This window comes from Heterocephalus glaber, unplaced genomic scaffold (genome assembly GCF_053883595.1).
Source record: "Heterocephalus glaber isolate CG9 unplaced genomic scaffold, H.glaber_assembly_v1.0 deba00001442, whole genome shotgun sequence".
Lineage (NCBI taxonomy): Eukaryota > Metazoa > Chordata > Mammalia > Rodentia > Bathyergidae > Heterocephalus > Heterocephalus glaber.
In genome coordinates, this window is record NW_028258296.1 from 22,122,938 (window position 1) to 22,149,414 (window position 26,477).

A 26,477-nucleotide genomic window follows, 5' to 3' on the forward strand; every position below is an offset into this window, starting at 1 on the left:
TTTGCAAAAAATCTTGAAGGCACTTTAAAGAGAAATGTATCAAAGAGCATCAAAAAATCGGATTGAAGTACAATTAAATTTGAAAGAGAAGCTGGTGATACTCTCAGTTCTCAATTCCAGAAGAGCATTCAGTTTACTGTATTTATAATTTTATAATTTATAATTGTGTTAACGTCTTGTATGATGAAAAAATGTTATTTAAATATTGAAGTTTTAACAATTACTTTTTATTTGGATCCACTTAGGGAGCATTCACAATCATATTTTGGTCTCATTAATAATCTCACTATTTGGTATTCTTTGGAGTTAACTTATTACACATATTACAGTGGATTAAAATGACTTGAAGTTTTGATTTTTTTTTTCCCTGTAATACTTGAAAGTGGTTTCCATAGATACAGTCTGAATGATTTTATAGAGAAAGTTGTCTGAAGATGTAGAATGCCACAGGTGAGATATAACATACATTCTCATAATTTTCTGAGAAAAATCCGTCAGAAATAGTTAAGAATGCATCAAATAATTGCACTAGAAACAGTGAATATATAAAAAAAGAAATCTGAAAAATATTCCAGGAAAAGGAGCCTCAAATAGAGAATACTTAACATATTTTTTGTTTGGAAATGCAAAAATATGGAAAATAAAACATAACTTTTATGTATATCAGCTCAGAAGTCTTTTGATTTTTTTTTTCTATTCTTTAGAGACTTAGGTTCATACTGTTATCCAGGATGTGCCTAAACCGCTGCACTCAAGCAGTCTTCCTGCTGCAGCATCCGGAGTAGCTACCTACAGGTGTGCTCCACAGCGCTCAGCTTTCCTCTCTTTTTTCCATTTCCTTTTTTGTTTCTGTCTTGTAAAAGGCAGTACTAAAAGACACTGCCAGTTACCAGTCTGACCCTTACGAAAGTCAGAAGGTGGCATATTTTGATAGTCAAACTCTTCATCTGTCCCTAGAACACCACAGAGTTATTTTTCAGATGCAGGAACAAACTTGGAGGTTATATAATTTGCCTAAGACCACATCATTAGGAAGTGACAGCCAGAATTGGAACTCAGATGTATCTGATATCAAATTAAGTGCTCCTTTAATTATACCAGGCTGGGTGAGACCTTATTGACATTATACTGACTTTAGCTGTTTGAATAGAATTTTAAAATTGCAATATCAATGAGTTTATTGCTAAGAATGAATATTATTGAGAAAATTCAATTTCTGATACAATGAAATTGGTTTAGCATAATGCCTGCCCCTTGTTTATAGCCATATAATGAACGTAATTACATTTCTCAATGAAATGATTGAAATAGCTTATTTCTGCTACTAGAGGAAAAAAATCTTTGTTTTAAGTATAAAATTTGCAACATTAAAAAATATTTTTAGGGCCGGGGATTTAGCTCAGTGGTTTCGCTACCTGCTGCACAAGTGCAAGGACCCGAGTTCGATCCCCGGTACCAAAAAATAAATAAATAAATAAATAAATAATATTTTTAAGCAGAGCATAGTGGCACATGCCTGTAATCCTAGCACCCTTGAGTTACTGAGAGTGGTAACTTTGAGCCTAGTCTGAGTAATTTAGCAAGATTCTGTCTTAAATAATAAAAAGAGGGCTGAGGAGGTTGCTCAGTGTGCTGGCCCTGGGTTCAATCCCCTATACCACCGACCCACAAAAAGCATTTTTATTTTGGCAACCAAAAATAAAAGACAAAACTATAGAACATTTGCTGTTAAAAGTAATTTTGATAGTTCATATTCTTTTCCATCATAGAACATTCCAAAGGATTATGTTCTGATAGTGCCTGTAGTGTACTTTGATTAAGGGTGTTATTAGACAGTAATATTTTTTGTTTTGTTTTGTTTTTTGGTACTTGGGATCGAACTCTGGTCCTTGCACTTGTGCAGCAGCCAGCAAAACCACTGAGCTAATCCCTGGCCCTGTTTTTTTTGTTTTTTTGAGATGGGGGTCTTGCTATGTAATTCAGGCTGGCCTTGAACTCACTATGTAGCCCAGGCTGTCCCTGAACTCACTGCAATCCTGCCTCAGGCTCCTGAGTGCTGGAAGTACAAGTGTGCACCACCACACCTGGCAACAATATTTTAATGATGACACCTCTAATAGAGCAATAAATATATTGAAAACTAAGGTGTATTTATTGGTCATTCGGGGAATTAATAGGAATTTCTAAGAAACCTAATATACAGGTTTCTTTTTTTTCTCAAAAATAGAAATATGAGATAATGATATACATGTTATTCTGTAGCTTGCTTTATATTGTTTAATACTGTAAACATCTTTACAGGTCAGTACATGTAAACTTGATTTATGCTTGTAGTTAAATAACATTCTAAAGTGTGTATGAATCATAAATTATGATACATTATGCCAGTAATTGACATTCAGATCGTCTCCTCAGTCCCTCTACCCTTTTTAAAGGTCTTTTCTTTCTTGATATTATACACAATGAAAAAAAGAACCATTTTTTATATCTGTTTAATTCCTTGTGCATTGATGTCATTTTTCACTAGGATAAATTCTTTACGTGGGATTGCTAGGACAAAGGATGCGTGATATTTACGTTTTAACAGATTTTAAAACCTGTTACTTAGCAATTTTTTTTCTTGGAAAGGATACAGTGATCTAGGTACACTGCCAGCACATACTCAGAAGCATTGGAAGCTATCAGCTTTTAATATTTGCCAATCTGAGGCTGTGAAATGGAACATTGCTAAATTAACTTACATTTCTTTAATTTCTAGTTAGGTTGAACATATTTACATATGCTTATTGCTTTTTTACTTGCTGGTTCGTTTTTATTAGTCTTTTTTTCTATTGAGTGGTTCACTACTATTTAGGGTTTTTTTTAAATGTTAAATTTAGTAATCCTTCATCTGTTACATGCATTGTATCTGTTTTTCTCCACGTCTGTTGTTTGTGTTTTGACTCTTTTATGTGTTGCTTATTCAGAAGGTTTAACATTTACAACTAGATTTCATATGTTGCTTAAAAAGGCTTCTCTGGACCCTTTGCGTATATCCTTATATTTGATTGTAGTATGTTAGTTTTTTACATTTAGCCCTTTAAACTATTCATGTGTTTAACAGAGGCTTATTGTGATTTCTGTCAATGAATAGCCATTTATGGCAGAGGCTATATAAGTAAATAATCCTTTTTCCAGTTTATTCATATATTCTTAAATTGACTTTGGACTCCATTCTTTCCTATTTACCAGAGATGCTATATATACATATATACACATGTGTGTGTGTGTGTGTGTGTGTGTATTTAGGCTCTAAGAGAGCAGTGAATTTTCTAAACTTATATGCACGGCTTTTCATCATTTCACCCTTAATGGTAAGGATCACACAGGACAGTACAGATGGAGCAACCCTAATCAGAAATGTGAGCTGTTCTCAAATCATACTTTTTGAGCTCTGACCTGTTGCTGCAAAGGGAAACTTTCACTCCTGACCTCAGGTGATAAGTCACTTTCAAAATGCAGGCATACTAAAAATATATAAAATTAGCTTCAGGCAATGTGTATAAAGCCTATATGAAACATAAATGAGTTTTGTTTAGACTTGGGTCTCATTTCCAAGATATGTCATATATATGTACAAATTTTCAAATCCAAAAAAAAAAATCTCAAAATCTGAAACACTTAGTTCCATGCATTTTGGATGAGGGATATTTAACTTGTAGATGTTTCATATTTAAGGAAGTGAATGTGTTGTTTTGAATAGTGTTATACATGCAGCTTGCAAATTACATTTAGGAGGGGAAGGTAAGCACACTGGTTATGAAAAAGGTTTCCCTGCAAAGTGATTTTGAAAACTTCATTTTATTAAAAGGTATTAAATTTTCTTAAAAGATGGAAAAAAATAAGGAGTTAAAATGAAGTCAAAATTACATAGCAGTGGCTGTGTCAGAATTTGTTACTTTTGAAGTGCAATTCTCTATCAATCTCAAAAGCACATCTATGGCTAATGTTGACTGATAGAACAGTGTACACTAATCTGCTTTTTTTACATAAACATTAGAATTATTGGCTTAATAGTTTTATTTTCTATAGGGTCTAAGCGTTTTAAATACCATTTATCAACTATGTGTTTATAACAACACTATGTAAATTTATGAATGCATTAGCATATAAACTTTTAAGTGAAGAAAATAATTCCAAGTGGCTTTTGTAATTCTCTCCATTGGTGGGAATTATGTTGCTTATGTTATCAAAACTCCACTGAACTGAAGAACTAATTTTAGGGCCAGGATTGAGACTGCTCTTTGTAATTTTGTAGTTTTTACGAGTGTTTGAAGCTGTGCAAATAATACCTGTAGGAAAACCTCACAGGTAGTAGTTACTGTTGAGAGGACTTCTCATGAATAGGATTGCACTTGCTCTAGAATTGCTTATTGGTTCCTCACTTGTGGCACCCTGGACTACTGGTCAGGTGAAGCACTTGATCTCACTTAAGATAATTTGAGGATGGGCCGGGGATTTAGCGCAGTGGTTCTGCCGCCTGCCTCACAAGCTCAAGGTCCTGAGTTCAATCCCTGGTACCGAGAAAAAAAAAAAAAAAAGATAATTTGAGGATGTCTGCCACCATTCTAGGTTTTTTTTTTTTTTTTTTGGTACCAGGGATCGAACTCGGGTCTTTGTGCTTGCGCAGCAGGTGGCAAAACCACTGAGCTAAATCCCCGGCCCCTCACCATTCTAGTTTTTAAAAATAAAATTGAAATAATAATGAATTTTCAAACATTACTTTCTGGAGAGACTACCTCAGAAGAATGTTCTGTAGATGGACTTCATAATTTTAGTTCACAGTAGCCTTGTTATTTAAAGTTACCAGGCCCGGGGATTTAGGTCATTGGTGCTGCTTTCTGCCTCGCAAGCCCAAGGTCCCAAGTTCCATCCCAGGTACAAAAAATAAATAAGGTTACCAACCCATCTGCCAGTATCTGCACTTAAGTAATCAACTTTTTTGTCTGTACAGTGGACCCTTGACTTACTTTGGTTCTCCAAGGCTGGTTGGTTGTAAGTCAGTACAGCTGAGATCTGGATGTTTACCTGGGTACATGCTATAGAGAACAAGAGGCAGATGAATCTTCCACTATCTGATTAACCCAAATTGTTCCTGTCAGGCCAGTTTTATCTTGAGGGTCCACTGTACATTGTTATTATTTTTTGCTTTAAATAATCAGTTATCTTTTAGGAAGGCTAAAATTTTTTCTTCAACTTTCATGTTATGTATTTACTATTCTGAGATTTTCATCTGGAACCATTTTCTTTCATTCTGAAGGATTTCTTTTATTATTACGCTGAAAAATCTATTGGTGAAGAATTCTTTTTCACTTTTATGTGCTTGAAAGAGTTTTTTTTTTCTTAGTGTTTGAGACATTTTTGTTGGTTTTAGAATTCTAGGTTGATAATATTCTTTCAGTATTTAAAAAATTTTGCTCCACTATCTTCTCACTTGGATTTTTTCTTAGGAGAGAGTTGCCAACGTTTGTATTTTTGTTCTATTATATGTAATATATCTTTTTGACCTTTGGCTGCTTTTTTGATTTTCTCTGGGTTTTAAGTAATTTGATTATAATGGCCCTTGCTATTATGTTCCTTATGCATGGGTATTGGGCTTCTTGGTCCTTTGAGTTTATAGTTTGGTTATGTTTGGAAATTATGGACCGTTGTTGCTTCACATAGTTTTCCTGTGCTCTTTTCCTCCTCTGTTAGGAACTCAGATTGCACACATATCAGGTACATAGAACTGTCCCATAATTACTGATATTGTTTATTTTTCCTTTTGCCTTTCCTCCCTTCCTTCCTTCCTACCTTCCACTCTTTCTGCACTACTGCAGATTGAACCCAGATCCTTTGTACCGAGGTATACCCCTCAGCCCTTTTTAATTTTTTGTCAGATAGTGTCTCACTAAATTGCCCAGGCTAGACTCAAACTTGTGATCCTCCTGCCTGAGCCTCCCAGAGAGCTAGGATAGATACGTGCCACCACCAGTCTTTTTTCTGGTGTGTTATAGTTTTTCCTGCTGTGTTTTCAGTTCACTAATCCTTTTTCCTGCAGTGTGTAATCTGTTTTTAATCCCATTCAGTATATTTTTTATTTTACCATCCGTGCCTCCCATTTTTAGAAGTTCAATTTGGGTCTTTAAAAATTATCTTCCATTTTTGTCCTTAACATATTCTTTCTTTCCTTTATTTTCTTGGACAAATGGAATATTCTGACAATCACTTTTTTGATGATGTTGTCTACTAATCCTGTTATCAGTGTAATTTCTGAGTTGCTTTCTGTTCATTTGCATTTCTGTTCATTATAGGCCTTTTTTTTGCTTCTCTATAAATTGTCCAGATAATGAGATTTTTGTTGTTATTGTTTTGAGACAAGGTCTTGCTATGTAGTTCAGGCTGGCTTTGAACTCAAAGCAGACCTCCTGCCTCAGCCTTTTGAGTGCTGGGATCACAAGTGTGCACCACCACAACCAGATCAAATAATAGTTTTATACTGTTGCATATTGGATATTTTCCTATTCCTATAAATTAGAAACAGTTTAATCTTTTCAAGTCTTGCTGTTTTTTGAAGGGGCTACAATAGAGCCTTTAGTCTGGAACTGAGTTGGCTCCCCAACCCAGGCAGTACAGTACTTCTGTACTTCTGTAGTCCCTTGGGAGTTCTTTGCCCAGTATCCTGAGTGTTATTTTCTGTATCGGCTGATAGGAACCCTGAGTAAATTCTATGGATTTTTCCACCTGAACACTTTGAGTGATACTTCAATACTCAGTTTCTTCACATACATGCACTGATTGGTACTTTGCTGAAAATTGTTTATATCTCTATCCTCTTCAGTACTCTGTCAAGCAAACATCAACTGTCTTAGCTTCCTTGAGCTTCCAATTCTAGCTCCTAAATCCAGTGAAACTGCTGGACTCTTGAATTAAACTGAATTTTCCCTCCCTGTCCTGTGCCCTGAAAACTCTTCCAGCAGGCAGAGAACCTCATTTCCTTTTTTTTTTCCTCCTCATTTCCTTTTTCTGAGGAATCACAGTTCTGCACTTATTTTCTGTTTAATATTGGATATGTGAAAACTGTTGTTACATATTCTATTCATTCTGCTTTAGTAGTTTAAAATGGGAGGGAAATTTGAGAGTCTGTTATTCTCGGTTGGCTAAAGGTAAAAACTAGGTGGATCTTTGTGTGTTCCCAGGTTAATTTAAGGAAGTTGGATAATTTGAATTATAATTGATGATTATAAAACTAATATTTTAAGTTCAAGGAAAGAATCATGTTGTAGAGGTCTCTATTTTTTCATAATCTTTAGCCTGGTGTTAAGCTCAGGGCCTAGGTAAGTTAACTGAAAGTTAGACTCAAGACTTAACCATGGTAGTCTCACCTTTCTTTTTCCCCCATGAGAGTTTCAAGTGGATATCAGTTAATTTTTTTGAGTGTTACCAATTCTATATTGATTTCAAGAATCTAGGATTTGTTGCATCCCTTTAGATGCAGCTGAGGCAAGATGGACACTTTCAGACTAGACAGTTACACATCTGGCTCCGGAAGAGGATTCTGCTTTTCTTGTTTGTTTGAGGAGCTAATTGGTCACATTCTTTCTGTGTGTGAGTGGGTAGATATTCTCCTCAGAGACTTACTTCCTTTGTTCTTTCCATAATACCCCTTTTCCAAGCTAAGTAGTGTGAAAGAGAATCATAAGGAATGGTGGTACTAGAGGTAATTTAGTCAACATGTTACACGTTTAGAAAATGAACCTAGTTTAACCTTAAGGTGAACATTGTTATATTCTCAGATATGTCACTTTGGATGATGTAATTCTAGCTGAAGGTACTGAACTTGTGCATATATTAAAGTGTCAAGGGTAGTCTTTTTTTTTTTGCTATACTGGAGATTGAACCCAGGGCCTTTGCACTGAGTTGCATCTCCAGGCCACCCCCCACCCCCCATTTTAAATTTTGATACAGGTCCTCACTAAGTTGTCTAGGCTCTAACTTGTGATCCTCCTGCCTCAGCCTCCCTGAGCATTGTGATTATAGGCCTGTACTACATGCCCAGCTTGTCTGTTTTAATTGGTACTGTTGGATTCTCCTGTTGCAAAATGGTGGTTTGAAAATTGCAAATGGCCTTGAGATTAATGTAGCAACTTACAAAGTGAATTTGGAGAAAACTAATGTTCACTTTCCAAAATTCCAGTTTAATTTAGGAATCGTCTATTAATTTTGCCTTATGTTTTTCCATTTTGTATTCCTAAATTTGTGGCATAGCTAGAAATAATTGATTTATACAGTTAAGCACTCAGAAATGACAAAAGGGTAACTTTGGCAGACACCTTAGTTTTTTAAAAAAATTTTATTTTGGTACATTTTAGGTATACAATATAATGACATTCATCATTGGAAATTTGCACCTTTACATAATGTCTCTTGGTTCTTATTTTTCCCCCTTCCCCTACCCTCCAGCCCCTCCATCCCTCCATATTTACAAAGACTTTGTTTCCATTTTTTCATTTTCTCATATTAATTCCATTCCCTTCTTTTCCTTTCCCCTACCCCTCCCACTTCCCCCTCCCCTTTGCCCCTTTTCTTCCTATTTCACATTATCTGTTATACCTTTTAGTCCTTATTTACACTTTCAGTTTCTCACACTAGAGAAGCTATTCGGTATTTACACGTGTGTCCTGTTTATTTCACCTAAGAGTATAGCCTCGATGTGCGTCCATTTAGCTATAAATGTCTCTAATTTCTCATTTTTTATGGCTGAGTAGTACTCTCTTTATAAAAAAACCTTAGTTTTGCTCGGTGTGGTTATGAATTTGAGGTTAAGTACAAATGTAACTTTTAGCAAATTAATTTATTTATAAATTATACTTGAATTGAACTTAATGAATGTAATTTGGAAATCCTATTGGTTCATTTGTAACATAATCCTAGTTTGTATTCCTTTTGCTTTGAAACAAAATAGTATAGGAAATGGGCTGATCAGTCTAGTTTAGTTTTGTTTTCCTCATAAGCCAGTAGGTTTTGGTATGATTTTTTTTTTTTTTTTTTTTTTTTGGTACCAGGACTTTTTTTTCCCCGAACTTGGGACCTTGCACTTTTGAAGCAGGTGGCAGAACCACTGAGCTAAATCCCTTGTCCTGGTATTAATTTCTATAGTTAGTTTGTAGACAGTGAATTCTGTATTAAGTACTCTTACTATTGGGTTTTCAAAATAATGCCTTGATAAAGTATGTTGTTCATTTTAGTCAATAGTATCTTTGAAAAATGAGATCCTAAGAGAAAGTTAGCTGCCAAACATTAATGTCACGAAAATCCTACTGCAAAGATGAATTTCTTATTTGAGTTTTTTTTTTTTTTTGGTACCGGGGATGGAACTCAGGACCTTGCTAAATCCTCGGCCCTAATTTTTTATTTGCTGTTCAATAAAGAAGCTGCATGAGCCGGGGGTTTAGCTCAGTGGTTCCGCTGCCTGCCCTGCAAGTGCAAGGACCCGAGTTTGATCCCCGGTACCAAAAATAAAAATAAAAAAGCTGCAACTTCTACTGTTTTCATTCTTTTCTAAGAGCTTGATCATTACATTAGGGCTGTCCGTGGTTCTTTCAATTTTGTTTTTTGTGGGTGTTTTTGGTGCTGGGGATCGAACTCCTTGCACTTGCGAGGCAGGCGGCAGAACCACTGATCTGGCCCTTGTTCCTTCACCTTTAAATCCCTGGCCCGGTTCCTTCAATTTTAAAAGTACAATGTAAAAGGTGACAGAATTGTAAGTATTCATTGATGAGAAATAGACAAATTTGAACATAGTCAGGTATGTTGGGGCTTTGAGCAAAATTGAGTTATTGACTTAAAAAAAATTCTGTCCTATTTAACAAAATGAAGAAGCTATTAAAATATACCTTAAAATCATGTCAAGTCAGTCTTTCTCATAAGCTCTTCTATGTAGGAAATACTGTCTTCTAGGACATAAATTTCTTTACTTTTCTCTGTCTCTGTTTCTGTCTCTGTCTCAGACTTTGAGAAAAGGTCTCACTAAGTTGCCCAAGCTGGGCTCAAACTTGTCATTCCCTTGCCTTAGCCTCCTAGAGTGCTGGGATTACAGGCGTGTGCACCTGTGCTCAGTTTATACATTCCTTACTGTCATGCTTTGAAAGTTAAAAAAAAAGCAGACAAACTTGTATGGTGACACTTGTGTCTGGGAGTAGGTTTCACAGCAAGAAAATTAGAGGTCTGTGTTACCTTTGCTCCTGAACCAGGGACATGGTTTAGGAATGAGCCTGTCCAGAGGTGCTAGTAGACAAGATGTTACTGTTTGCCCTTTTTCTTTTATTCTAGGTTGGAACTTCGTGATTAATTAATCTTGTGACTACTTACAAGGTATTCTGTGTCATAGACACCCTGACTTCCCTTTGGTCTTTTTACTTTTGACCATTTTTTAAAAAAAATTCACTGTTAGACCCATTTTTCTAACGTTTTTTGCTTTTCCCATCAGCGACAAGCCATAATAACCTTTAAATGCTCATCTGTAATAGATAATAATAACCAATTGGTAAATGTTTACTGTGTACAAGGCGTATTCTAAGTGTTTTATAGTATAATTTAAATATATAAGATTCTTACTCTTTTTTAGAGAGTTGTCATGAAGATAATCTTCAAATGGGATAATAAATGGGTGAATGAAAAGTAGAAAAACACTATTGTTATAAATTTTCATTAATAGTCATAATAGCATATGCCTACTTTCTCTTCGCTGCTGTTGTCTTTATCGTTAAATGTAATCCATAGCTTACATTTTCTGGTGCTGTCGAGTTTCCTAGTGTCCCACATATAGTTACCTTTGTAAGTGTTTAAGTAAGTCAGATGATGTTACCTTAGTTATAGATTTAACATTCAGATTAGCTATTTCTTCCCTCCCTTGGAAAGAAGTAGTAACTATTGACAAGTCATAACTTGTTTAAGAGTAAAAACAGTCATGTTTCTTTTCCTGTAACTTCTAAAAAAGCCTTGGTTTTCAACATTATTGAGCTCTCCTACTAACCTGAACTCTTTTTCCTACTAATCCTTGACAACCTGACAGTTTAAGGATAGATTTTTATAAAATACAAGTTAAATTTGAGTTGTGACTGGGAAATTTTTGCATGTCTGTATGTATGATGTTTAACTTCTTGACTTCTTAATTTTTTTTTTTTTTTTGGTACCAGGGATCGAACTTGGGACCTTGCGCTTGCGAGGCAGGCGGTGGAACCACTGAGCTAAATCCCCGGCCCTTGACTTAATTTTTAAAAACCATTAATGATAGCCAAATAAGTGTAGAAAGAATCCAAGCCTATTTCTCTACTTTAGAAAAGTTTTATGTGTAGTTCTTTTATTACATTTTCATTTTTCCCATGGTGATTCACTGTCATATTCTTAAATATGAGAAAACACACATGCATGCTCAGAAGCCTTTAGAAAGTTCAACTTTTTCTATTATTTATTTATTTATTATTCAAATGCAGAGTAGCATAGGTTGTACTCTTATATTTATTGCTGAAATTGTGAGTTACTTTAGAAAAAACAATTTTAAAGATAAAGCAAAATTCTTAAATTCCACCCAGCTTTAAAAGCTATTAACTCAGGTGAACAATTATTTGCCATTCTACAGTCAGAAATTTTGGGAGACTAGCTGAGTATGGTGGTCTAGCTACTTTCCTTGGGATGCTGAGGCAGGAGGATTTCTTGAGCTCAGGAGCCTATGACCAGCCTGGGCAACATAGTGAGACCCTGTCTCTAAAAGACTAAAGCCATTTTTGCATTTCATCCTACCTTGTCCTGGAAAAAGAGTTGAAATTTATGGATGCCTATGTGATAATAGAATGGTTGAAAATGCAGATGTAGGTAAGAAAAACCAAAGTAAAATACGTATCTGTGTAGGTCAGTGGACCCTTAACTTATGAACTCACTTTATTCTCAAGGGCTGCTTATAACTCAAGTTGGTCAATTGCCTTCAATGTCTCTCTTCTGTATATAGGCAGATGTCAGTGTCTTTAGAGAGACAGTGGCCCAGAATTTCTCCTTTAACACCATACAGGAAAGGATGTTGTCATGTTCCTTCCAGAACTCTTTAAGGGATAAATCTGAGAGCATCTGAAACCATAAGTGCCTGGAATTTGGGTCATAACTTAAGACTTTGTTCCTAAGTTAAAACTAAAATTCTGGTCATAACCCAAGTTGTTTGTATGTCAGGCCAGTCATAACTCTAGGGTCCACTGTACCTAGTGTTATTTTGTAGCATGTTTTCTTTTTGTAGGCATTGGTTTATTGGGCTACCCAAAAGGTCTCTATAGATATCTTTTACCTCAGATTTTAAGTTAAGTTTTGGAGTAATAGTGTACTTCCAACATTTTATATAGAAATTCAAGAAAACAAATTCTATACTTTGGTTACAGAATAAAAAGTGAAAGTTTTATTATTTTGGTAATAAAAGTATAGTTGGGAAGATCAGTCATGTAATTATAAGAATTGAGTTAGATATTGTAGCCTGAATGATTTGTGCTATTGCTATTAACTTCTGAGTTAAAGTTATTTTCATTGTAGAATCAAACAGTGTAGAATCTTATGTAGAGATCATCAGTGATCATTTTGATAGAATTTAAAATCATGTTTTTAGTTGCTTAAAAAAATTTATGTTACACACAAATTTTTTTTTTTCCTATTAAGTGTACTTATTTTCTCAGTGGAGTTAAAAATAACAGTACATTGGGGCCGGGCATGATGGCCCATGCGTGTAATCTCAGCACTTGGGAGGGTGAGGCAGAAGGATTGCAGTGAGTTTGAGGCCAGCTTGGGCTACATAATGAGTTTAAGACCAGCCTGGACTACATAGCGAGACCTTGTCTCAAAAACAAACAAACAAAAAAGAAAACCAGTACATTGAAGGGTTTTCTTTTTTGAGGTTATTTAATTTTAAAAATCTGTTTATAATTTATTTACATAGTCATACTAACCAAGAAACATAAGGATTAAGTTGGCTATTCTAATATATAATTTCCAAATGATTTAAAATAACAGTTTTCAAATGTGATTTAAATGAGTATTAGATTAATATTAAAGGCTCAAATGAAATTACTAAGGCACAAATTAAAGACAGATTTGCTGAGAGTTTTCACTTTTCCTACCATTCCTCTAGTTCTCCATGGTATAATTATATAGTTTCATGCACCGTAATTTATGTAATATACTCACGCGCTAAAGCAACAGCAGCTGAAATCTTGCTTGGTGATAAAAGTATTTCCAAATAAAGTGATGCATAAAAGTCATATGGCTATCATTTTAGGGTATAGTCATGACCAAATATACTGATCTATGATTTATAAAATTAAAATGATTTGCTTAATAAGTAGTACCTGCCTTTTCCTCTTCATATTCCAACAGTGTAAGAGTAAGCAGGATAGTCACAAAAAGCACATGGATTGTTAGACGTAAGAAGTAGGTGCTTTTTTCAAGGGAGGATACAGAAAAGGAGGAAAAACACAGTTTTAGGTTAGGTTAATATGATGAATCTGTCTTCCCCAGAAGCTTCTCGGCACAGTTCTGAAGAATAATTATTAATTACCATTAATAATTATTAATTATGGTAATAATTACCATTAATAATTACCATAATTAATTATGGTATGGTCATGAACAGTAGGACAAAATATAAATATTTTTCAAAGTAGTCAGCTTGAGAAAGTTATACATTGGGCTGGGGATTTGGCTCAGTGGTTTTACTGCCTGCCTCCCAAGCAGAAGGTCCTGAGTTCCATCCCCAGTACCAAAAAAATAAAAAAGAGTTACACATTAAGAAATGCAGTTGGGATAGTGGACATCCTTGTCTTGTTCCTGATTTTAGTGTGAAGGATTTCAGTTTTTGACCATTTAGTATGATATTGGCTGTTGGTTTTTCATAGATGGCTTCTATCAGTTTGAGGTCGAGACCATCTATTCCAATTTTTTGTAGGGCTTTTATCATAAATGCATGTTGGATTTTGTCAAATGCTTTTTCTGCGTCTGTGGAGATAATCATATGGTTTTTGTTCTTGGCTCTATTGATATAGTGTATTACATTAATTGATTTTCGTATATTGAACCATCCCTGCATCCCTGGGATGAATCCCACTTGATTAGGGTGTATGATCTTCTTGATGATATTCTGCATTCTGTTTGCCATTATCTTATTAAGGATTTTTGCATCTATGTTCATTAGTGAGATTGGCCTATAGTTCTCCTTTTCGGTTGGGTCTTTCTCTGCTTTGGGGATCAAGGTGATGCTTGCTTCCAGGAATGAATTTGGGAGTATTGCTTCCCTTTCAATTTCATTGAAGAGTTTAAACAGTAGTGGCAGCAGTTCCTCTCTAAATGTCTTGTAGAATTCAGCAGTGAAGCCATCAGGACCCAGGCTTTTCTTAGGTGATGTTTTTAATTACATTTTCAATTTCATTGGTTGATATTGGGTTGTTCAGAATTTTTAGGTCTTCTTCATTCAACTTTGGTAATTCATATGTATCTAGGAATCTGTCCATTTCTTCTGTGTTGTCCATCTTATTGGCGTATAGGTTCTGGAAGTAGGTATTGATGATCCTCTGGATTTCTGCTGGGTCTGTTGTAGTTTCACCCTTTTCATTCCTAATTGCATGGATTTGGGCCTTTTCTTTCCTTTTTCTGACAGGGTTGACTAAAGGTTTATCAATTTTGTTGATTGTTTCAAAGAACCAACTCTTGGCTTCATTGATTTTTTGTATCATTCTCTTAGTCTCCATTGCATTGATTTCTCCTCTGATCTTTATAATTTCTTCCCTTGTATGAGCTTTGGGGTTGTCCTGATCTTCTTTTTCTAGAAGCTTGAGGTTCAGCATCAAGTTGTTTAATTGGGCTCATTCTGTTTTCCTAATATGCATATTCACTGCTATGAATTTCCCTCCTAAGACTGCTTTCATTGTGTCCCATAGATTCCGATATGTTGTATTGTCATTGTCATTTAATTGAAGGAACTGTCTGATTTCTTCTTTAATTTCCTCTGTGACCCATTGGTTATTCAGAAGTGTGTTGTTCAATTTCCACGTGTTTATGACATTTTTTGAGTTTCTTTTGCTATGGATCTCCAATTTCATGGCAGTATGGTCTGATAATATACAGGAGATAACTTCAATTCCTTTGCACTTACTTAAACATGTTCTATGTGTGAGTATGTGGTCTATTTTTGAGAATGACCCATGTGCAGCTGAGAAGAATGTGTATTCTGATTTTGTGGGGTGGAAGACTCTGTAAACATCTGTTAAGTTCATTTGTTCAAGAGTTCGATTGAGTTCTAGTATTTCATTACTTATTTTTAGTCTAGTTGATCTATCTATTTGTGACAGTGGGGTGTTGAGTTCCCCCACTACAATTGTATTAGTGCATATATGGCTTTTCATGTCCGTTAGTATTTGTTTTATATAGTTGGGTGCACTAGTGTTTGGTGCATAGATATTTACGATTGTCATCTCTTCCTCTTGGATTCTTCCCTTTGCAAGGATGTAGTGTCCTTCTTCGTCTCTGTTAATTAGTGTTGGTTTGAAATCTCCTTGCTCTGCCAAGAGGATAGGTACTCCTGCTTCTTTTTGGGTTCCTGTTGCATGGAGTATTGTTTTCCACCCTTTATCTTTCAGTCTCTGAGTTTCCTTTTGAATTAAGTGTGTTTCCTGTATGCAGCATATTGTTGGATTGTGCTTCTTGACCCATTCTGCCAGTCTGTCTCTTTTGATTGCTTGTGAGGCAGGTGCAGCTCAACTGAGCTACATGGCCAGCCTTGCAGTGCTTTCTCTGAAGCTTTGCTCATTGTATCCCAGGACGTTGTGGTTCTTGGAGAATAAAAATTGCCCCTGCCTTGTGATCTGAAGTATCTACTGGTCCCATGGTCTCCGTCCCGGGTTCGAACTCCCTTTGAAACTGTGAAGTCATCACAGTGGGGATGTCTATGAAGCCCGAATCTGATGGAGAGGAGTGAGTTCTGAAACATGGAACCCTTACGGAGTTCAGAGCAAATGGCAACACTGTGGAAGAAATCGCCTTCAGATGTGCTCTCCTGCCTCCACCCCACCTGGTCTTGGTTTTGCTTGGAAGCAGTGCAGCCAAGGGGAGGAAGACTCACTCTGGGTTTCAGGTGGAGGGGGAAGAGCTCCAGTTGCCAGGGCTGGACCACTACTTCTGATAGAGCAGTGCTAAACAGTAAGACAGGCCCTGGCCTTGCCTCCATTTTTTTCTCCACAGAATGTTTTGTTTTGGACCTGTAAGTTTATGTGGCTGGGCTCCTGCCCAGTGTATCACAGTGGTGTGTGGCTGTTTGAACTGTGTGACCTTTCAGGAATGTTCTGTTAAGCCCTGCCCTCTCACAAGAAGGTTCTGTTAAGCTCTGGACCCTGCCAGAAATGTTCTGTAACTCTGCCCCCGTGTCCCCGTCCCTCCCTTCCCCCGCTTCAATGAGCATGCTCACCTACCCTGTGGCTCCCTATATAAGGAGACTCTCATTTCTAGTAGAATGCTCCGACTCCTATACTAAAAGGCTTATCTCTGCCTCTTCAACTGACCATCAGATTCTCAAGTCTTCAAAGAATGAGAGCCGTGACCTGGAGTTGCCACACTGAGCAATAAAGCTCAGCTGTGCCTCGGAGCTGTGTTTCAGAGCCACCACACTGAGTTGTAACACTTGGCTATAGCACAGAGCTGCTCCTCTCTGCTGCAACACTTCTGAGCATCCCAAGACCAAGCCCTAACTTCCATGGGAACCTCTTCCCCACCCCACCCAATGGCTGGTGCAGGCCCAAGACCACAGGTTGGCATTGCTATGGAGAAGAGGCCCTGCGAAAAGCCACTGTCACCTTTTAAGGGAAAGAGAGTCAGGCCTGGGCACTGATGGGCAGCCCTGAGAAAGGTTTCCTCCACTATGGTGTCATACAGAAAGGGTGGGGTGTGGCAGAATGTGGGTGAGCACCGTTACCAAGGCACTTGCCACACAGGTGGCTGCCAGAAAGGTTCTAGCAGACCTAGGGTCAGCACCCTACTGGCCTAGATCTGTGCGACTGAACCTTGCCCTGTCATGTTCTCGCTTTATTTCTGGGCTACACTGTTGCTGCACTGGCAACAGATGTGCCTGCCCATCCTGGCTGTTCCACAGCCAGGCTGGACCCCGTACCGAGTTCACCTGAACTCTGAGCCCCTAGCAGCTAATAAGGCCTCTTCCCTTGATTCTGATCTCCCGCTTGAATCACTCACTGCTCCTACTCCCCCAGAAGAGCCTGGGGGCTTTGTTTACCCGGATTCCTCGGTGCCCACCAAGATGTTGTCTCCACCTCAGAGGTTTGCGGGACAGCTGTCCCCACAGCTGGAAGAGGTTGCCGCCCCACCTCAAGGTCTGCGTGCCAAGCTACCTTGGCAAGAGAGGCTCCGAAAACTGGTTCTGAGGTCTGCAGCTGTTCACGCAAGGCCCGCCGAGGTGACGCTTCCACCACCAAACCTGATTCTGGGCACAGTTGGACCTTTGGACCCACAGCTTACCAGAACTCCACCGTGGACTGCAGAAGCTAGAGTTCCTCCAGCTGTGCAGAAGCCCTCCTCCCAGCCTGCAGACCCAGCTGAGTCTGTCACTCAACCTCCAGTGCCTCCGGAGACGGGAGCTCCAAGTCCTGGTCAGGAGCCCACTCAACATCGCCCATCACGCCCGGTCGCAGGCCCACCTTCCCACGTGGATCCCAGCAGCACTGCCGTGCCCTCCACAGGGGCTGCACACTCTCCATCCCTGCAGAAATCTACAGCTCCTGTAACACAGACTGGGGTGACGCTGCCACGCCCAGACCAGATTCAGGCTCAGCATCCAAACCTGACTGAAGTCACCACTCAACCAGCGGAGGTGAAGGCTCTAACTGTGCTAAGTGCACAGAGCAGCACGACACACAAGGACATATGCGAGCTCTGTTCCTGCCAGGAGGAGACCCTGTCTTGCACTGACCTCGGCCCCACCCGCAGGCTGCACGAGGTGCCTGCCCTCGAGCCCAGTGCCCACAACAGGACCTTCACCGTCTTAAATTTCCAAGGAAATTCTATTTCTTCCCTTGATAAGAATGTTTGGAGAACATACCGGTGGGTTGAGAAACTAAATCTCAGTGGAAACTCCCTGACTGAATTACGAAAAGACTCCTTTGCAGGCCTGCTGTCCCTGCAGTACTTAGATTTATCCTGCAATAAAATACGTTCAATTGAAAGAGGGACATTTGACTCACTACCCTTTTTGCAGTTTGTAAATCTTCGTTGCAATTTTGTTTCTCAGATCAGCTACGGAACATTTCATGCATGGCACGGGATGCAGTTTTTACATCAAGTAGTCCTCAACAATAACCCTCTGACAACTATCGAAGATCCATCCTTTTTTAAATTACCAGCATTAAAACACCTGGACTTGGGAGCAACACACGTGTCCCCTGCAGTGCTGGAGAACATCCTCACCATGACTCTGGAGTTGCAAACACTGATCTTGCCGAGCCACATGGCCTGCTGCCTCTGCCAAATTAAGAGTGATATCGAGGTTGTGTGCCCGACAGTCAAGCTGCACTGTGAAAGCACCTGTCTGTCCAACACCACGCAGTGCTTTGAGGCAGGGGCCATGGGGAATGTGGATGGGAGGCTCATGAAGGCGCTACAGGCCCGGAACAACAGCACCAGCGCCCAGCTGAGCATCGAGCCTGGGACGTCATCTTCGCAGCAAAGTGTGGCCCCCTGGTCGGACATCACGAGCAACCAGCTCAAATTTCATGACGAAAGTGACGTGATCAACGCCCCCAGCTACGTGGTGCCCTATCTCTCAGAGGGAAACCCAGAGGATGTGCAGTCAGCTCTACTGCCACTCATTGCAAGGCTTTTTCCAAATGCATTTCATGGAGATAACACCGATTCTTTAAAAAAGGATATAAAGAACTCCTCCTTTATCCACGAGTCCAACAAAAATAAATTGGAAGAGCTGAATTTGCTCAGAAATTGGTCAAATGTAGAAATTGAGAAAAAAATGGAGGCGGTTAAGAAGGAAGAAGACACTGTCAGGCGTATACAGCCCAGCATTTTGGGTCCCACCTTGGAGCCGCAAATATCTAGAACACTGGGAAGGGCTCCGACACAGGAAAACAGCATGGCGGAGAACCTGAGAGGAAGAAGGCTGCACACAGTGGACAGGGGCCTCAGGGGCCTGAAGGGCACAGGTAAAAGGCTGCTGCAGGACAGGAGGAAGCAGCAGGTCAGGGACAGGCAGGTCACCTGGCCCCTTGCACAAGCAGCCTCGGGGACCCCAGTGCCACGGAGCTGGCGCAGCGTCACGGGGGCCCCCAGCCCCAGGAACCTGGAGAGATTCTCCATCCTCACAGAAGGACAGAGGGTAGCCACCCCTTCCTCCCTGCCAGCTCCCTGGCTGGGCAGGTCCCCCACATCCACCCCTGCCAGAGCCCAGCCTGTGGTGAGAAGCAGAGCGAAAGACTTCACCCACAGCATACGGTTTCTAAACCACGGGCAGGACAGAGTGCTAAGAATGAAGGCAACTCCACCTGCCTGGCAGTCACAAAAGAGTCGTCGCTTGGCTGGAACTCTCTTCCCTGTGTCCCTCAGAACAGCCCAGGCCAACCCGAGGGCACAGCTCACCAAGGGAAATGCACGCAGCGGCCTGAGCCCAGCAAAGAGGCCTGGGTTCCGGGCACGGAGGAGCCTCATGGACTCCCCTCCAGCAGGCTTCCCGTCAGCACCAGGGAACCTGAGTGTGTCTGCTGCAGACTCTGCCTCGGGCTTGACCTCGGCCCCCACACACATCACCTCCCCAGGGCTGCCGTCCCTGGAGGTCGGGTTAGAAACAAAGCTGAATCACTTGCTGCAGCCGCTCATCCCTGACTACAGAGTGAGATGGCTCATCTCCCAGGTCGTCAGCATTTTGAAAACGGAGTGCGCTGAGGCCCCCATGTCCCCCTCCTGTGCCAAGCTCATCTCCAAGTCTCGCCTCCTGCTGATGCTTCTGACTGAGCAGCTGGAGTCCATGGTGTCCCAGGCCCAGTGGGAGCAGCAGCAGCTGTATTCTGACCCCACGGTCACGGAGGGCACAGAAGCCCATGGCAAGCAGAAGGGACAGCAGATGCCTTGGATGTCCACAGAACATGTTCTTGAAGACATGTATGTATACAGCTGGATCATCGGGGCATTATCCCTGGTTTTGATGATGATACCTGTTGTCATCGCCACCATCGCCTTCTGCGTCGGGCACAGAAGTGCCAGAGTCGAAGATCCAGAGGCCGGGTGGAACCCCAAGAAAGAGACCAAGCCTCCAGAATCAGCCAGTTACAAGGAGAGTGATGATGAGCTACTGGAGGTGCTCACCTACTGACCTCGTCCTGCGAGTGAGGAGCAAGCTTATTTTTCCCTCGTCAATAAAGACGTTCTTATCTCCTATTAAAAAAAAAAAAACTGGACATCCTTGTCTTGTTCCTGATTTTAGTGTGAAGGATTTCAGTTTTTGACCATTTAGTATGATACTGGCTGTTGGTTTTTCGTAGATGGCTTCTATCAGTTTGAGGTCGAGACCATCTATTCCAATTTTTTGTAGGGCTTTTATCATAAATACGTGTTGGATTTTGTCAAATGCTTTTTCTGTGTCTATGGAGATAATCATATGGTTTTTGTCCTTGGCTGTATTGATATAGTGTATTACATTGATTGATTTTCGTATGTTGAACCATCCCTGCATCCCTGGGATGAATCCCACTTGATCAGGGTGTATGATCTTCTTGATGATCTTCTACATTGTGTTTGCCATTATCTTATTAAGGATTTTTGCATCTATGTTCATTAGTGAGATTGGCCTATAGTTCTCCTTTTCGGTTGGGTCTTTCTCTGCTTTGGGGATCAAGGTGATGCTTGCTTCCAGGAATGAATTTGGGAGTATTGCTTCCCTTTCAGTTTCATTGAAGAGTTTAAACAGTAGTGGCAGCAGTTCCTCTCTAAATGTCTTGTAGAATTCAGCAGTGAAGCCATCAGGGCCTGGGCTTTTCTTAGTTGATAAGTTTGACCTGGGGCTGGGGCAGGAACGTGCAAGAGCTGTGGGCAGAAGAGCAGCACACACATGCCACAGGATGCCTGGCTGAAACTCAGCCCTGACTTGGGGTCAGACAGAGATGACTTCCGTACCATAAGGAGGAGGCAGAAAACCTGTCTTGGATGGCATTTCAGCTCCGCCCTCCTGTCCTCCTGACCTGTTAGGCCTCTTGACCTTTTGAGAGTAGTCTGTATTTGTCCACTATTGTCAGACTTGCTCACAGACAAGGGCCAGTTAGCAATGCTGTCCCTTTGTTCCTGAGAGCCAGAAAAGAAGGCTCTTTGACCCCTGCTGCTAAGCACAGTAAACAAAGGCCTTCTTGGCTGCCAGTAAGCTCAGAGTGCTCATTAAGCAAGAAGTTTTCTGGCCAGTGGTTGAAATGACTTCATGCTTCCTCCTGGAATCCAACTAGAGATAAAAATCAGGTCATTCAATTTACAAAGAACCAACACTCCCTTCTACTGCCAGCTTTCAGGGGTTACTGGCTCTCAGAGCTATCAGGGAAGAAAAGAGCCTATTTGAACTGGGGCTTTGAGAAAATCTTTTAAGCTTCCTCCATTTAATTCCTGATAACATGCAAAGATGTTTCACTCTAAATTGCCTGTGTCAGAGAGCAGGGAAGGGGGTGTGCTCCTCACCTAGCATTCCCGAATTTTCAAATTGAGTGTTTAACAAGACGTGGCACTGGCAGATAGGTCTTATTAGCTAATAATGAGGTAGCCCTTTGGGCTCTCTAACAAAGTATAAGAGGGAGGAAGAAATTGATTTTTTTTCATCTTACCACCATTGATCACAATTTGACGGTGAGAAAGAAAAAGATACCACGGTCTTTTCTTTTTTCCTTCTTTTTTTCTTTTTGGTGAGGCTGGGGATTTAGCCCAAAGCCTCACACACAGTAGGTAAATTCGGTGTCACTGAGGGTCTGATATTGTGGTCTGAAACAATGTTCATTCCGATTTTTTAAAAGATAAAACCAAAAAAGTACAAATTGCAAAAGATAGCGGTCCATGTTCTTTTCTCTTTTCATTTTCTTTTTTAAAGACCACCAGAGGGCTTGCTTGAACAATCAGTAATTAACAATTTTTAAAAATCCCAATGAATCTAGAATAACCCATTTTCCCTGATTCTTTGCCAGTGAGGAAAATCTGTACAGTCTATGTCTGAACCAATTTCCAGATCTAGAATTTCCAGATAATTTCACCGAAGTACTCCTTACACTTAATAAAAATTAAAATAGCAAAAGCAAAATCCCTCTCATGGTAGGGGAAGTTTTGTGCAGCAAGCTTTTATTTTTAAAAATGTCTTCAAAATATACTTGGTCCCAAACGAGTAAAGTGAGTTTAAAACACATGCAAACACACATGCTTTTCACAACTTATTTATTTGCAACTAAGAATGTTACAATCTTCAGCTCATGGGTTACTTATAAATCACATAAAATCTTGCACTATTCAGAAAAATGATTCCAAACTTGGAGATAAGTAAAAAAGATAATTGAGTAAACTTGATGGTGCTAGGGCCCATTTGTTTGGCATTCTCATGTAAGTAATGTTTGACATTGTTGACTTAGTATATTACTAATTGATCAAAGGCCTAGCTTTTTTTCAACTCTATAAAATTTGAGTTTATGTTTGTAGAAAACTGGCGTGATATTTGCTCCTCTATGTGATAATATAACTCAAAGGGTATTAGCTTTTCATTAGTATAAAAAAAAATCTGAGAAAATCAAGTTTTAACGTGAAAAGGTTTATTTTGGCTACAGTTTTGGAGATATCAGTTGGTTTCATTGCTTTGGGTCTGTAACAGGGTGGCACATCATGACAGGAGCACACAGCTGAGCAAAATGATTCACCTCACGGCCAAAAAGAGAAAAAGAGAAAGACAAGGGGCTGGGGCCCCATAATCCCCTTCAAGGGCATGCCTTCAAGAGATATCAGAGATGAAATAGGACCTCCAAATGATATGAGAAATATTATAACTCCCAACCTGTTAGATGTCTGATACGCCGGGTTCATGTTCCCTAAAATCAAAAAATGAATTCTAGGAACAGTGAAGGTTAAGAATAGGAAATATTGATTGAGAGGATAGCTCCTGACAGGCAGGAGGGGTCCTGATTGGGTGGCTGAGGACCCTCCTTTATAGGGAAGTTTTTATAGAGCAAAAACCACGTGGGTACAATGGGGGTTACCACTATGATCAACCAATAAGGTCACAAGTACAGTCGCTTAGGTAATGGTGATTCAACAGGGAAGCAAGTCACATAGCAAGAGTACATGGAAAGAGCAAAGAACTTCTCAGGAAGATGATGGATCTGGTGGTGTTGGTCACCCACTGAGGTGACTGATGCCTATCTAGACTTCACTAGGGAAGGTGTTGAGGAACTATGTCACCCTGGTCCTTTTGTCATTATTTTGAGGCCTGGCTTCTAACTGATGTGTCTCTAGGCACAGTTGTAGTGTGTTTTTACCTTTTTTCCTGACTTTCTGAGGGCTCAGTCCTGTTTGACTGCCTATAATATTTTTACCTAACTTAGCTGTCTACAATACAGTGACATAAGACCTCCCCCTAGGTCCCTCCTCTTAAAGGTTCTACCACTTTTCAATAGTGCCACCAGCTATGGACCAAGTCTTCAATACACGGACCTTTCAGGGACATTATCCAAACTATAGCAATGCATTCTGGGAGGTGGAGGCAAGAAGCTCACAAGTTGGAGCCCAAATTGGGAAATTTAGAGATTTAGTGAGATCCTGTCTCAAATTTTTAAAAGTAAAATAAAAAAGGCTGAGGGTGTAAGTTATTGAGAAGCCCCTGGGATCAACACCCAGTGTTGCAAACTACAGCAGTGATGCTATTGCTTTGTAGGTCATTAATCCGTTTTACCTCTAATTTAGCAATCTTTTTTCAGCATTCCTTTTTCCCACTGACCCTGTACATTGAAATCAACTCAGTTATTCTGCCAGTTCTCTCATAAATGAATTATATAAAACTTTGACACATGCTACCTTATTTATGTAAGAATTATCCTTTTAACAGTTTGGACATTATGGGTCAGCACTCTGCCAGCATTTAAAAATTTGAAATAGCAGAATGATGTCATTTTCAACATATATGCCAGCTTAGTTTGGGTTTTCCAGAAGTAGACCCTAGGACAAGGACTTTAGTACAAGAGCTTATTTTGGAGGGGAGGGGACTCCTAGAAGGGGAATAGGAAAGTGACACAAGGAATGGAAGGCAGTCATCACGGGTGGGCTGTCAAGCCTGCTTCCATCATGGTGACTGTGGAGTTCAATCCCATAAGGAAACTGCAAGAAACAGCCACCCAAAGAAAGTGGAGCTGGAATATTTATACACTAATTCCTATCTGTCATTTTTTGAGGACTGCACCTGAGTGGCATTAATTCTCTAGTACTTCCTGCCAAATATGTCACTTGTTCTCAGTGCTGGTATAAGTTCTTAGGCGTGAAGAGACAGACATGGGCAAGTGAAAATCTTGAGGTTCATTGAGATGGAGAGACCAAAGAAGGTAGATAAGGGGTGCTAATGGCCTTTAGAAAACAAACACAAGGGCTGGGGATTTAATTCAGTGGCTCTGCTGCCTGCCTCACAAGCACGAGGACCTGAGTTCGATCCCTTGTACCAAAGAAAAAAGAAATTTCAAAAAAAAATACAGAAGACAAGACATTTCCACTTAGTAGAAAATTATGTCCTCTTCTGTGTAAGAGAATATACCAACGTTTTCATAAAACAAAGTAATTCCTTTTTTAAATGGTAAAATACCCAGATTTGAATCCCCCCCACCCCCCACCAGGGATCGAACTCAGGACCTTGCACTTGCCAGGCAGGCGTGGCACCACTGAGCTACATCCCCAGCCCTCCAGATTTGAATCTTTTCACCAAAAGAATTTTTCTCAAGATTAATCAAACACAAAGTATTCAAAGCACAATGCAGTTGATTTTCTAAAAGAAATGCTTATTTCCAGTCATTTGAGGGGTTTTGTGCAGCACATTTGCCATTGGAAGTAAATTTACTGACTACATGAAAAGATAGATGATCATTTTGCAATGGGAATGAAAATTTTTGGTGAAATATTTCATTACCAGTCTTTCATAAAGTATATTTAGAACTTTTCACACTTAAGCCAAGTCCTTTACAAAGTGTTTTCCTCAACAACTTTTTTAAAGTATTGATTTGGGTGCCCTAAGAAAAAACTGACAGGTTTGGGACTGTGGCTCAGTGGTACATTGTTTGCTTAGCAAAAGCAAGGCCCTCAGTTTGATTCCCAGAACCACGAAAACAAACAAAACACAAGGCTGACAAATTTTTTTTACATTAAAAGAAGAAATCTAGGTACCACGAAAGAAAGAAAGAAAGCTAAGGAGCACACCATCAGATTTATAGAAGAAAAACCTTCTATGTTGCCTGAATGATAGAAAACATTGTGAACTGGGAGAGCTTCACCGGGAGCCCAGTTCAGCTGTGCTGCTCTGAGGCATTTGGAAGATCCACAGTGGAGTCAAGGTCATGTTGGCATGGCAGTTTGTCCTGCGGACTGAGAGAGAGAGCCAAAACACCTCCACCCAAGAGACATAGGCACAGAACAGTAAGTGCTTAACTCAAATGTTTGACCATTAAGTTCTCTGTTGCCTTGACACCAGGCTGTCTGGTTCAAAGACCAGGCCTCCAGCCTTAAGTAGAACTTGAGAATTCTTTACAGTTGCCCAAATTACAAGGGCATAGATATCCATTCCACCCCTTGCTTTGCCACACACATGTGCACAGATGTACACACTGAAAAAGAAACAGCCCTTCCCCTCAAATCTTCCCAGGTAGTTTTATCTCTGTCTCTCTCTCCCTCTCTCTCTCTCCCTCCCTCCCTCCCTCCCTCCCTCCCTCCCTCCTCCCTTTCTTTTTTTTTTTTTTTTTTTTGGTACCAGGATGAAACTCGGGACCTAGCGCTTGCAAGGCAAGCACTGGAACCCCTGAACTAAATCCCCGGCCCCTCTTTCTTTCTTTTTTGAGACAGGGTCTTGCTATGTAGTTCAGACTGGCCTTGAACTTACCATGCACCCACGACTGATCTCAAACTCTCAGTGATCCTCCTTTCCCACCCTCCCAAGTGCTGTGATTACAGGTGTGCATCACCACACACAGCTCCCCAGGTATTTCTAACAGGGAATTTCTTGTGGGCTTTAAAACCTTTGTGAGTTGCAGGCACCCACATCAGCCACATGTTCTTCCCTTCCTGCTTGAGTCTCATACCTTTTCCTGTGAGCAGCTGTCAGTTGGCCTTCAGGCCCCTTCCAACTCTCACAGAGACTCAAAAATAAAACCTTGGGTTTCTGTTAA

General features: G+C 39.9%; 2 protein-coding genes across 3 annotated transcripts in view; both read left to right on the plus strand.

Annotated features, from left to right (window-relative positions):
* The window catches only part of Hs2st1 (heparan sulfate 2-O-sulfotransferase 1), a 217,405-nt gene that overhangs the window by 1,759 nt on the left and 189,169 nt on the right, over positions 1-26,477 (plus strand). The window lies entirely within an intron of this gene.
* Positions 15,067-25,461, plus strand: LOC147827633 (leucine-rich repeat-containing protein 37A2-like). The gene has a single exon (XM_087213032.1). It carries the CDS (start codon positions 17,111-17,113, stop codon positions 20,420-20,422), a length of 3,312 nt encoding a protein of 1,103 aa, XP_087069158.1. The 5' UTR covers positions 15,067-17,110; the 3' UTR covers positions 20,423-25,461.